General features: G+C 40.8%; 1 protein-coding gene across 2 annotated transcripts in view; it reads right to left on the minus strand.

The window, feature by feature from the left end:
• pank1a (pantothenate kinase 1a) overlaps positions 1 to 6,023 on the minus strand; it is a 35,237-nt gene extending 29,214 nt beyond the window's left edge. The window contains exon 1 of one of the 2 annotated variants that reach the window (XM_036593983.1): positions 5,519 to 6,023. In XM_036593983.1, the coding sequence (XP_036449876.1) occupies positions 5,519 to 5,765 (247 nt within the window). In that variant the 5' untranslated portion in view covers positions 5,766 to 6,023. Of the gene's footprint in view, positions 1 to 4,620; positions 4,843 to 5,518 lie in introns of those variants that run through there. The other variant, XM_036593984.1, reaches the window with a different exon arrangement.
• Positions 6,024 to 14,480: the final 8,457 nt, after the last annotated feature.

The raw sequence follows: 14,480 nt of genomic DNA on the forward strand, positions 1-14,480 counted from the left end.
GGTCATAATGTTATGGCTGATCAGTGTGTGTACATATATATGTGTGTGTGTGTTTGAAAATATATGATAAATTTGAGAAAACAAATTATAATTAATAATTATGAAATCACACTCTACTCTTAACAGCCCTGGACAATTGGTGAATAAGGAACCATAACAGTGAAGGATCATCTCCTGTCCACTTCAAGTCGGACAGCTGACAGGCTTCTGTCCGACCTCAGAGCTATCCCATTTCAGTAGCATCTCAAATATCACTGCTTCCTTCACTCCTTACATAGGAGGTGGCTATTCCATGACGACAGACGGCTGTTATTTTGGACACCACAACACAAAACGCTCCCAACCGCACTGCAGGCCATTGTCTGAATAGCATGTTGTGTTCCAACACACTGAGTTTACTTCATATTGTCCAGCCCGGTCTTGTGTAAAATAACTTGACCAACATAGACACAAGGGAAAAAAAGCATGCAGAAAAACAAAGAAAGACACAGAAAAACATTGACCTTGATATGACTGATATAATCAATATAACTGATTAATATAATTCAACATCTGACTAAAATAAAGTATGTTTAATTTCATATTATTAAAATGCATTAAAATAAAACAGTAATACGTTTAGATTTGCATTTAATATAATATTTTGTTTAGAAAGCGACCTACAAAATTTTAAATATTCTTGATAAAAATGTTAAATATATCAGGTAATTTCTTCCTATAATCTCTCTTTTTGCACACACAGACCTAAAATTGAGTATCAGTATGACTATAAATGTTTAGACCTTTAACTAAATGGTCAGACGTCCAGACGACCTTGGGCTGTTATGGTTTAGAACGTCTGAACTGCTGTAAATGTAAGGAGCTGCAGAGCTGACAGGAACATCTTTGCGCAACTGGAATAATGAAGCAATCACATGTGGCTTCAGTGTTGTGATAACAATGTTCAGAGTAGCTGCAGCAGGTTTGGAGCGTGTGGGTCAGGCTGGGGGGTCAACGGCCTGAAGCCGTGGAGAGTGACCTGGCACAGGGAGCATGGTGGTGTGACACGCTGACGATGAGACGAGGCGCACCGCCCATGTGGGTGAAAGGTCTGTTTACACCCCCACCCCCCAAATTGGCGAGAGAGAGAGAGAGAGAGAGAGAGAGAGAGAGAGAAACTGGCAGGAGTCTGTGTTCATGCCAGGCACAGAGTGTTGGAAAGCACTGCAACTGCTTACCCAGAGAGAGAGAGAGAGAGAGAGAGAGAGAGACAGAGAGAGAAAGAGAGAGAGAGAGAGAGAGAGGCGGACAGGGGGTGGGAGGGGGGTGGGTACGAGAGGTAGAAAAAAATGGGTATGAGCAAAAAAAGAAAGAAAGAGAGAGAGAGAGAGAGAGAGAGAGAGAGAGAGAGAGAGAGAGAGTGAGTGAGTGAGTGACAGAGAGAGAAGGCATGAGAAAGAATGAAAGAAAGAAGAACAGAACAAAAGTAGAAAGAGAAAGTAAGAGAGAGAGAGAGAGAGAGATATGGTATTGGGGAAAGTACGAAAAATAAAAAAGAAAGAAAATATAAGAGATGATGTATTAGAGAAAGAAAAAGAAATAGAGAAGCAAGACAGGGCATGAGAAACGAAAAAAGGAGAGAGAATAGAAAAAAAGGAGAAAAAGAGATAGAAAAAAACAGAAAGAAATAGAGACAGACAAAAAAGACACACAGCATAAGAAAGGAAGAAAAAGAAAGAAAGAAAGAGTTGAAGATTCCGAATGAAGCACACACAATAACTGAACTCTGCCCAATTAAAAGATGTAATATGTTAACATGTTGATGTTAACAATACTTTAAAGCTTTTATCCCATTTAAATTATATATTAATTAAGTAAGTAATTAATTGACCCTTATTAGTCCCACAGTGGGGAAATTTCACCTCCGCATTTTAACCCATCCGTGCAGTGAAACACCACATACACTAGGGGGCAGTGAGCACACTTGCCCAGAGTGGTGGGCAGCCCTATCCACAGCGCCCAGGGAGCAGCTGGGGGTTAGGTGCCTTGCTCAAGGGCACTTCAGTCACGTACTGTTGGCTTAGGGGACCAAACCGGCGACCTTCCGGTCACAGGACTGGTTCCCTAACCTCCAGTCCACGACTGCCAGAATCGGTCTGGGCTCTACACTATTAACTATGCCTTCCTGTGAAACAAAGTTTTTCTGTGTGAATGGATGTGGTCTGAACATCCTTGGTAAGGTTCACAGGAGCTGTAAAGACAGAGCTACTTAGATCTTGTCAGTGTTCTCTGCAAGAACAGTACAACTGACCGACGTCCTACCTTGGGAATAAAGCCAAGAGCCCCCTATTTTATCTCCTTGCTGTCGCAGGACTCACAGTTTACCTGTTTAAACCACCTTTGGGCCAAACGAGTTCCAATATGTTAATTCAGAGCCGTTTGGCATGAAGTGCTCCATACTGCTGTTTGTCTTTAAGATGCATGGAAAGAAAGAGGTGCTACATTTGTTCCATTATAACACATTAATTTTTGGACGCGGACAAAAATCATTTACTAGCCTTTTCACTTTAAGGAGGAATCCCACCGATTTTTTTAATTTCCTCATAATTAAGTAGCTGAGACGCAAACGAAGTCATTCAGAGTGGTCTGGTGTGAAACGCTTCATTCTAGAGAAATTTACCAGGTCAGAACTGTTCACAGTGGCGGTGATAGGAACCAGACGTCCAAAGTGTTTAATGCCACTGAAAGCTAGAAATCTGTTAATGGAAATGGTAGCAAATGCACTGCATGACAGTCGAGACATTGTTTAGCGATAGTTCTGAGCATTTTGGGCCTAAAATGTATTTTTTTAAATACATGGCAGGAGAGCTAGATGGAAGGGGTTACAGAGCAAAATAGCTCCAAAAGAAAACCTCTTTTACCAGGTTTATCAGTGTTTTACAGTCATCAACACTACATATATAAACTCAGAAGGCTCGTGTAGGTTCACTGGTGGCTTTGGATAGTAAATAAAATGGCTGTAACTGTGTTGTAGACATTGTGACCCCTGGTTCCCATCACCACCACTGTAAAGAAATATGAGGTGGCAAGTTTTTCAACAGTGGAAAACACCCTAAATTACCTTGTTTACATCTCAACAACGGAATTAGGCAGAAATGCTGAAAGGTCTAAGGAATTCAAATCAAATCAAGTGTCAGAGGGAGACACTTTGAGCTCACTGTGGCAAAATATACTTAGGTGTTTCACATTCATTAGTCGTTTAATTAATTCATAGAAAATTAACAGCAAAAATGAAACATCAACTTCAAAACAAGGCCGTCTCCCCAAAGTTCTGGCGGACCTCTTTGTGTGACCCAGACTGGCCACGAGCAGAAGTGATTTTAGAATTAGGTTAACCGGCGAGACTTGAGCAGTTACACTGAGGCTCGGACGCCATGCCTTTCGTAAGTGGACGCTTTCACAACCCAACTGCAGGATTGCTGGTGACATGACAATCTGTGCCACTGTAACCCGTCCAGTTAATCTATAACTGCTAGAGACTTGTCAGAAGCAGAGATTGAGACACTGATAAATATGCTGAACGGAGGAAACTCATTTTAAACAAAGCTACTCGGACAACTTTGAACAGAAAAAAGTTCAATCACGCTTTACCACTCAGGTCCAAGTCTCTGGATTGCACAATAAAAAGGAAACAGCAGTAATTCTCACTGCGCACACAAGCCAGTAAAGTTAGGAGGCAGAGGAAAGCTGGTCAGCTGGCTTGGCCCATAGGCTTCTACCAAAGCGACCACTATTCTTCTAAAGAAACTAGTAATTAGTGGCAGTGCTTGGGCAACGTTTGGCCACTGGCTGCCTCTTGGGACGCGCCAAGTGACATCAGTCTGTAGTGGCACTGTGGGAGGAAAGATGCAATACCACATACTTTGCTGCAAACCATGACTTTAACCACAGTATTAAAAATGAATCCACTAATTTTTCAAATTCTACATAATTAAATGGTTGAGATGTTAACAAAGCTTTCAGAGTGGTCTGGTGTGAAACTCTCTGTTCTAGAGAATCTTGCACAGTCAGAATTGTTCACAGTGGTGGTGATAGGAACCAGACGTCTGAAGTGTTTGAACATCTCTAATAGCTCCTTTGCAGAAAGTCATTAAGTGAAATATGCTGTCTGATGTCTGATGTCTGACACACCGTCTTATGATACTTTTGTGGTCACATTTTGGCCTAAAGCTTATTTTCATCCACTTATTTCAGCCCATGCATGGCGGAGGAACACCTGCAGTGCATTGTGAGGCAAAAAGGCCCCCAAAGAAAACTCATCTTTTCAGATTCCCCTCTATTTTTCCATCATCAACAGTACATATTAAAACTCAGATAGCATGTATAGGCTCACTGGTAGTTTTGGACAGTAAATAAAAAGGCTATATTTGTGTTGTAGTCATGGTGACCCCTGGTTCCTATCACCACCACTGTTAAGAAATCAGAGTCTGTAAGTTTCTCAACATTGAACCATCCACATCAAACCACTCTGAACAAATCTGTTTACCTCCCAAGGACTGAGTTATACAGAAATGTTGCAAAAATTGGTGGAGTTGCCCTTCAAGCTAATGAGGAGCATCAGTTCAGTTCAGATCAACTTACCTGGCTTCTTAACGCTTTTCAGCTTCATAGCGAATCGCTGCTCAGGTGTGAGCGGATCTAGCGTCCCAAGAAAAGAGCTAAAAAGCCTCTCTGGAGAAAAATAAACCGTGTCGCGACGAAACCCGTAGCCTCTGCTAACATCGCCCGGCGGCTGAGCGGGACTTTAGTTTTGTTTGGAAGGAGAAAAAGGGGCAGAAAATCAGGAGATATCCTGCATAATTCTGGAGGCGGTCCAGGCTGGCCCTTTAACAGCCGAAGTCGAGCGCTGATTGGCCGAGCGCGAAGAGGAGCCATATCGACGACACCTCCTGACTCGGCGCCGGCCAATCAGAGAGCGCGGGCAGCGAGATCAAACGCTTTCATAAAAACAAAAGGGGAGAATGACTTTCACACACACAGCTTACAGTACAGGCCAAACTGCCTCCACCAGCCGTGACACCTCTGACCAAAACAACGACACAGAAGTAGATACGAACGAAACCGATTCGGATTAATGACCTCGGTTTTAAAATGAAGTGAAATTTGGTTCTCGGTTAATGTTTAATGGAGCCAGATTCACGGTAAACCGGTAAAAGTGTAACCCGAGTCATTCAGTAACGTTTATGACTGGTGGTCATAAAAAAAGGACATTTAAACGGGAACATAATCGATAAAACTGATAATTATCCAGTCGTACGGATTAACATTTACATTCGTAGCAATAAAGCACACGCAGGTCGTGCAGTGTGACAGGTTGCTTATTCGAATTCTCCCGTTCCACCTTAAATGGTGCAGCAGTTACATTCAGAATGTACGTACAGAATGCAGCTGCTGCACCATTTAAGGTGGAACGGGAGAATTCGAAAAAAAAAAGAGGCTGGTGAATAAAGAAACAGTGACCTGTCCAGTGTCCACTTACGTGGTCTGTTCTTCCTCAGCGAGTCCAGCCGTCTCCGTAGCCGACACCGTTTGGCGGGGGACCCGTTTGTACCGTTCGTCTGGGGGTCGTAGTGAAGGTGGTGGTAACCGTCATGACTGCCGCCGCCGCCGCTTGGGCTGTGCGAACCTCCATTGCTCAGCTGGGACCGAAACGCCTTGTGCAGTCCGTTTGCGCAGCACGGACCGGAGGAGCCCTTCTGGTCCATCATCGGCTTGGCCTGGTCCATATGTCTCGGAAAGACGAGCGGCTTTGGGCGAGATTACAGCCGAGCCGAGCCACGCGCTGGCCGGCTTAATGACGACGCGGCTCTGCTCTGCTCGAAGACCAGGCGGAGCTAAGTCACCTAGCTGGCTCGGAATCTGCTTACGGGGTGAACAAAAACAAATAAACAGTACGTGTACGTGTAGGCGAAGGTGAGGGGGGTCGGTGGCTACCACACAGGGTCACTGGCGGTCATATCTTCGCTGTCTTCACCGAGGTCCGCTTCTGCAGCAGCTACAGCAGCTCCCCCCTCTCAACAGCCGGCTTCTGACGTCACTGACAATGGCTGCTGGAGCCAGGCTAATACAGAGCATACATACTGCACGTATGGAGGCCCAATATATATATATATATATATATATATATATATATATATATATATATATATATATATACAGCCGTTTAATAAGTCAGAATAATGAGAAAGATTACCATAATTATGAAATAGCATCTCATATTTATGGCTTAGTATCTCATAATAATGGGATCCCATCTCATAAATATGACTTAGCACCTCATAATAATGAGATTCTGTCTCATAATTATGACTCAGTATCTCATAATAATGAGACTCTATCCCATAATTATTACTCAGTATCTCATAATAACGAGACTCTATTCCATAATTATGACTTAGTATCTCAGAATAATGAAATTCTATCTCATAATTTTGACATAGTCTGTCATGATGAAAAGGTTCTCTCATAATTATGACTTAGGGTCTATATTTACGACTTAGCATCTCAGAATAATGAGACTCTCATAATTTTGACATAGTCTCTCATAATAATAAGATTCTATCTCATAATTATGTCTTAGTATCTTATATTTATGACTTAGCATCTCATAATAGTGAGATTCAGTCTCTTAATTAAGACTTATCTCGTAATTATGACTTACTCTCTAATAAATGACACACCCTGTCACAATGTTTGTGTTCCCAAATCACACCACCGTGTCACCTGCCTCAGGAGCCTCAGGGCAGAAGACATAACTCATTACACTTCCTCATAACATTAGCAGTAGAGTATCCTCCTTCAGAAAGTATTAGCATTGCAAAGTAGGTGGCAAGAGAAGCTTAACAAGGCCCTTGAATGGGGAATCTCACGAAAGTTTCGTAATAATTAAGCCATTAATGTGCAAACAAAGTCATTCAGAGTGGTTTGGTGTGAAATGCCCCGTTCTAAAGAAACTTACTAAGTCACAATTGTTCACAGTGGTGGTGATAGGAACCAGACGTCCAAAGAGTTTAATAGCTCTAAAAGCTACTTCACGAAAAGTCACTATACCTGAACGTTATGAGTATATAGTCGCCTAATGTCTGAGACACAGTTTTGAGATAGCTTTGGCCTAAAACATACAATCATGGAGGTGCGTAGGGCACTGAAAGGCCAAACAGTACACAAAGTGAAACCTTTTCTCCCAGATTTATCACTATTTTACATATAAAAACTCAGAAGACATGTAGGCTCAGTGGTCATTTTGGATAGCAAATAAAATAGCTTTATTTATGTTGTAAACATTGCGACCTCTGGTTCCTACCACCACCATTCCAAGCAGAGTCCGAGTCAGTATGTTTCTCTACAGTCCACCATTTCACATCCAAATGCGCTGTACGACTTTGTTTACATCACATTCACTAATTTATGCAACTAATCTGAGAAATCAGCAGAATTCCCATTTAAATTAGAGCCATGTTCATGAAATAACTTGCATAGAGGTTTTAAAGAAAGTATAAGGCCAAACAGGCTCTGCTCTTCTCTTTTCACGATGCTTTCATCCACAATAAAATGCTAAAGGTCAAAAGTGAGCAGCAAAGCAAAAGCCCACATGCTGACCAACAGCACAAAATTATGGGCCGTGGTAAAAAAACAAGTTAATGACATTACATTCTCTCGCAAATGTTTTGCATTCCCTTGCAAAAAATGTGTTTTCTCGCAAATGTTTTGCATTCCCTTGCAAAAAAAATGCATTTCCCTCGCAAATGTTTTGCATTCCCTTGCAAAAAAATGCATTCCCTCGCAAATGTTTTGCATTCCCAAGAGGTGCCCAAAACATTGCCTATATTAGAGCTTTGTTTTTAACATAGCTAACGTTAAAAGCTGTTTCCCCTAGTTTCGCCTGTTTCAATCCAAGATCAACGTAAAATTCAATGAGCTGCTCCATCTCTGAGATTAAGCAAAGCACAGCTTTTGCAAGCGAACGCAAACCGTTTGCATCGTAATGCAAAACATTTGCGAGGGAACGCAATGTCATTAACTTTTAGCCATGACCCGTAAGGGCTCCGTACAAAATGAAAAAAAAAGAGAACACTTAATATGTAATGTGACTAAAATTTAACTGAGTTAAAAAAAGTACACATAGTAAACTATACATATGAACATTTACAGAGTTTCTCTATAAATATAATCAACTGGTAGAACTAAACTGCATTCTGAAATATTCAAATGAAAGCTTACCTCAGGTATCAGTGAAAGGCGGGCAGGCTGAGTTTGCATGCTGCTTTATGTTAACGACAAAGAGAAAGGCTCGGACAATCTCTGCTGGGTTGACCTTCTCATGGAATATCACTCTCACTGAAACCAATCAGTTTAACAATGGTCCAAAGACACTTGATCCTCTGATCGTTCTCACATGCAAGGATCTGATACTGCTTTTTATCTTTAAGATGCACAGAAAGGAACAGGCACTACATTCATTCCATTATAATACATTATTTTTTTGGATGCAGACATTTACTAGCCTATTCACTTTAAAGAGGATTTCCACCAATTTTTCAAAATTTCTTCATAATTAAATGGTTGAGATGTAAACAAAGTCATTTGGAATGGTTTGAAATTAGCCAAGGCAGAATTGTTCACAGTGGTGGTGATAGGAACCAGACGTCTGAAGAGCTGAATGCCCCCCTCACAGAAGGTGCCCGAGACAGTGTTTTACAATAGTTTTGCAATGAGTTTTTGGCCTAAAATGTTATATTTGAATCAGTTCATGGTGGGAAGAGTACGTGCAAGATGTTATAAGGCAAAATAGTTCCCAAAGAAAATAGACTTTTTCAGATTTACCACTGTTTTACCATCATCAACATCATGTATAAAAACCCAGAAGACACGTGTTGGTTCACTGGTGGTTTGGATAGTACATATAATGGCTGTATGTGCTGTAGACATCGTGATGCCTGGTTCCCATCAGCACCACTGTAAAGAACTTCAAGTCAACAAACCACTCTGAATGACTTTGTTTGCATCTCAACGACTGAATTACACCGATCAGGCATAACATTATGACCACCTCCTTGTTTCTACACTCATTGTCCATTTTATCAGCGCCACTTACTATATAGGTGCACTTTGTAGTTCTACAGTTACAGACTGTAGTCCATCTGTTTCTCTGATACTTTGTTAGCCCCCTTTTACCCTGTTCTTCAGTGGTCAGGACCCGCATGGACCCTCACAGAGCAGGTACTATTTGGGTGGTGGATCATTCTCAGCACTGCAGTAACACTGATGTGGTGGTGGTGTGTTAGTGTGTGTTGTGCTGGTCTGAGTGGATCAGACACAGCAGTGCTGCTGGAGTTTTTAAACACCTCAGTGTCACTGCTGGACTGAGAATAGTCCACCAACCAAAAACATCCAGCCAACAGCGTCCTGTGACCACTGATGAAGAACTAGAGGATGACTGACACAAACTGTGCAGCAGCAGATGAGCTATCGTCTCTGACTTTACATCTACAAGGTGGACTGACAAGGTAGGAATGTCTAATAGAGCGGACAGAGAGTGGACACAGTGTTTCAAAACTCCAGCAGCGCTGCTGTATCTGATCCACTCGTACCAGCACAACAGACACTAACACACCACCACCACGTCAGTGTTACTGCAGTGCTGAGAATGACCCACCACCCAAATAGTACCTGCTCTGTGAGGGTCCATAGGGGTCCTGACCACTGAAGAACAGGGTAAAAGGGGGCTAACAAAGTATCAGAGAAACAGATGGACTACAGTCTGTAACTGTAGAACTACAAAGTGCACCTATATAGTAAGTGGAGCTGATAAAATGGACAATGAGCGTAGAAACGAGGAGGTGGTCATAATGTTATGGCTGATCAGTGTATGTAGTAATTTTGAAAAGCAGTGGAAATTCCCCTTTAAAGAATCTTCCTAGTGAATAATTAATAATTACATTATTCAGATTCTTTTTTGTGCGTGTAAAGCAGGAAAGGTCATGTGGGTCGGATTCAATTGCAGCACCTGCTGACTGTGCTGTATTGTCTGCCGTTGTGAAAGAGCAGAATCTTGAGCAGAACCGATAAGCATTCAAAACAAACACTGAGATAAAAGTTTGCTTTTTCAGATGGTAGTAATAGGTAATACTACCCCCACTCAACTACCCTTAATATTACATAGATAAAAATAAAGAAAAATCAGTTATTGTGATACATCAGTTAGTATTTTATGGCCATCTAGTGGACAAAATGTAAACAAGACCAAACAACTGTCCAAGGGAGCCCCTCGCCAAAGGAATTGCCAAGCAGCGACCTTGTATTTGAGTCCAAAGACAAAAAGGATTTCAAAATTATGGTTTAAAAATTGTTGTGATGTACATTTTTGTATCTGCAAGAATCTATTCAATGTTGTGATATTTGTTATATTATATAAAATATATAAATTATAATTATTTCATACATTTGGGAACTGAGGAGACACTGCTGTAGTTTTGAAAGTGAAATGTTTTCCTGTTCTTGTTTGATACAAGATTTCAGCTGCTCATCAGTTCAGGGTCTCATTTGTCGTATTTTTAATTACATAATATGCGAAATGTTTTCAGCGGTGACAGGTCTGGACTGCAGACAGGTCAGTTTAGCACCCGGACTCTTTTAATACAGAGCAATGCTGCTGTAATACATGCAGAATGTGGTTTGACATTGTCTTGCTGAAATAATCAAGGCCTTCCCTGAAAAAGACGTCGTCTGGATGGCAGCATATGTTGCCAAAACATGTATATATCATTCAGCATTAATGGTGCCTTCACAGATGTGCACGTCACCCATACCATGTGCACTAATGCACCTCTATACCATCATGAATACTGGCTTTTGGACTGTGCACTGATAACAAGCTGAGTGGTCTTTAGCCCGGAGGACACAGTGTCCATGATTTCCAAAAGGCTTCTCAAAGGCTTCCCCTCAGTCCATCTCACATTCAAAATGGGCATATATTACATTCCTCATTTTCAACATTTGATTTGTTGTCTTTGTACTATTTTCAATAAAATATAGGGTTTAAATAATTTTCATATCATTGCAATTTGTTTTCATTTACATCTTGCACAGCGTCACAACTTTTTTGGAAATGGGGTTGTATATATTATGTTGTACTTGGACACTCATATAAACCACACACACACACAAACACACACCTTTTCTAAGCCGCTTATCCTTCTGGGTCACGGGGGGAGCTGGAGCCTATCCCAGCTGTCATTTGGCAGAAGGCAGGAAACACCCTCGACTGGACGCCAGTCCATCGCAGGGCAGACAGACAGACAGACAGACAGACAGACATACACATTCACACACACTTTCACATCCAGGGGCAATTCAGCATGTCCAGTTAGCCTGACTGCATGTCTTTGGACTGTCGGAGGAAAACAGAGCACCCGGAGGAAACCCACACAGACACAGGGAGAACATGCAAACTCCACACAGTAAGGACCCTGGTCGCCCGGCCAGGGAATCGAATCGGAATCGGCCCTTCTTGCTGTGAGGCGACAGCGCCACCATGCCACCCAATAAATAAACACAATTATAAAATTAATATAATGTCATGCTTTTCCTGGGGTCTTAAAACCTGACTTGGTAACCTAAACCAGCCTAACCATGATTTAAAAAAGACAATTTTTTCAAAATTTGTGAAAAGGCTGCTGACCTCAGCACCATGAAGCTCACTTGGAGTCTTTATGGCGCCCACTTCCTTAAAAGCTTGTCGGTATGAAGTTCTTTTATGTTGGTTGTGCCGTGTGACATTTGAAGAAATAAGAATTTACTGACAAGAGTTTTTTATTGAGAACACTTTTAAAGCTGCACTATTTTGGAACATATTATGATTTTTAAGGTTTCAAACATCGAATCATGTCAAAATACTTTATTATAATGATAATTATAAATATAATGATAACTTATTAGCACTAAATTATGACTTAGCATCTCACAATTATGACTTTCTTTCTCATAAATCATAATAATGAGATGCTATGTCATAACTATAGAAGACACTTTGTAAATGGCTATTTATTTGTCCAGTGGCAGAAATGGGCTTCCATACTATACAGATCTGCTAATATCAATTACACCTTTTTTATTTAGAAATGAATTACATTTTTTAAAACTTTTTAAATATTCACTTAATCCACACATAAGGTTGGATTTCTGCACCAGCTGACATTTTTATATTCTGGGAGGCATAAATACATACATACATACATCATCTAAACCGCTTATCCTTCTGGGTCACGGTAGGGTGCTGGAGCCTATCCCAGCTGTCATTGGGAGGAAGGCGAGGCATAAATAACTAAAATGAATTTTGATGCACTTAAAAAGTATTCCCATAAAAGAGAATAATAATTGTAGAATAATATGACAATCCTCATGTAGTTTTTTTAATTATTTAAAACTTAAATATGGGACAAAAATGCAGGTATCACTGATATTTATGGTAAATAAAGAAAAACACACACTTTGGTGTGAACCATTAGTTTTACTCTATGTAATGGCAGTATGCTGCATATGAGAGTAACCATGTAATTAAATGGTAACTGTAAGAATTTAGACTCTCCTGTTGTTGTAGGAGGGTCATTTTTTAGCTGCTGGCAGAAATAGATACAAACTGCAGTAAATAGGTGAAAATAAGGGTAAAATAAGAGTAGGACAACTGCGAGTCAGTTAATGTGACATTACCGCCTCCATAAAGAGTCATTAACTACTGCTCCTTAGCGTCCATGGCTACATTAGCAGCACTGGAGAAAGGTGATATTCGCATATAAAGGGCCCATTCAAGCTCCTTTTCAGGTGAACAGTTAACTCACATGTACTCTAGCCTGACCTACACTCAAATAAAAGCTACAAAAAGGGTTCTCTGAAGCTGCACCATAGCAGAACCAATTTTAGTTCTCCAAAGAACCTTTGTGTAAGCAGGAAAACCTTTCACTTTAAAGCTTACAGCTAGAATTAATGTGATATTTCATTCAGTCATGTTATCAATACTCTGCAGCGTAGCAGTATATCAGCCTCATCAGTTTGACAGAATTCAGGATTATAATTTGCTTTTGTGTTGTTTTTTTTCATAATATTCTCTCACTACAATACCCAGCATGCAACACACACACATCTGACCGTAGATTCACTTACCTAGATGCTGCGTTGTCTACGACGGCGTTTTAGGGCCACTGTTAATAAAAATAAAAATAGTAGACTTCAAGAATAAAGTCGTAATATTTCGAGAAAAAAGTCGTAATATTTCGAGAAGAAAGTCATAATATTTCGAGAATAAAGTCGTAATATTTCGAGAATAAAGTCGTAATATTTCGAGAAGAAAGTCATAATATTTCGAGAATAAAGTCGTAATATTTCGAGAATAAAGTCGTAATATTTCGAGAAAAAAGTAAATATTTCGAGAAAAAAGTCGTAATATTTCGAGAAAAAGTCGTAATATTTCGAGAATAAAGTCGTAATATTTCGAGAATAAAGTTGTAATATTTCGAGAATAAAGTCGTAATATTTCGAGAATAAAGTCGTAATATTTCGAGAAAAAAGTCATAATATTTCGAGAAAAAGTCGTAATATTTCGAGAATAAAGTCGTAATATTTCGAGAATAAAGTTGTAATATTTCGAGAATAAAGTCGTAATATTTCGAGAATAAAGTCGTAATATTTCGAGAAAAAAGTAAATATTTCGAGAAAAAAGTCGTAATATTTCGAGAAAAAAGTCGTAATATTTGGAGGATAAAGTGGGCTGCTGTACTGTAGGGGGGCTGCCATAACGCGTTGGGGTCTCGGTTGCTGTACTGTAGGGGGGCTGCCATAACGCGTTGGGGTCTCGGTTGCTGTACTGTAGGGGGGCTGCCATAACGCGTTGGGGTCTCGGTTGCTGTACTGTAGGGGGGCTGCCATAACGCGTTGGGGTCTCGGTTGCTGTACTGGTGCCGGAGCTCCACTCACTCCTGTCTCTCTGTGGATCATTTTGATCATCATTCTCACTGTCTGTGAAACTTCATGCCCTCTTTGAATGGGGGGAGATGTAGCCCCCGATAGCCGTGTAGACGACCCTGCCTGAGATTCTCCTTCAACAACACAGACAGACAGTTTCCTCCGAGTCCGTCTGGCTCTTTATTCCAGATAAACACAGTTTCCTGCTCCGCCGTTTCAGCCGGTTCTTATACTAATAACAGGCTGGTGCTGATGTGCAGGAGAGACAGGGAGGCTAAGTGTTTCTTTATGGGTGAATCGATGTGAAAGTAGAACTCCACCAACTCACCACCCCTCATTTAACACGAGGAGGTGCTGCCTTCACTTCGCAAAGCTTTTGGCCACAATATTCCGACCTTTCCTGGTATTAATGCCACTTTAATGACGTAACTCTATGACTTTTTTCTCAAAGGCTACTATTTTTATTTTTATTAACAGTGGCCTTA

Source organism: Colossoma macropomum, unplaced genomic scaffold (assembly GCF_904425465.1).
Source record: "Colossoma macropomum unplaced genomic scaffold, Colossoma_macropomum, whole genome shotgun sequence".
In the NCBI taxonomy this organism is placed as follows: Eukaryota; Metazoa; Chordata; class Actinopteri; order Characiformes; family Serrasalmidae; genus Colossoma; species Colossoma macropomum.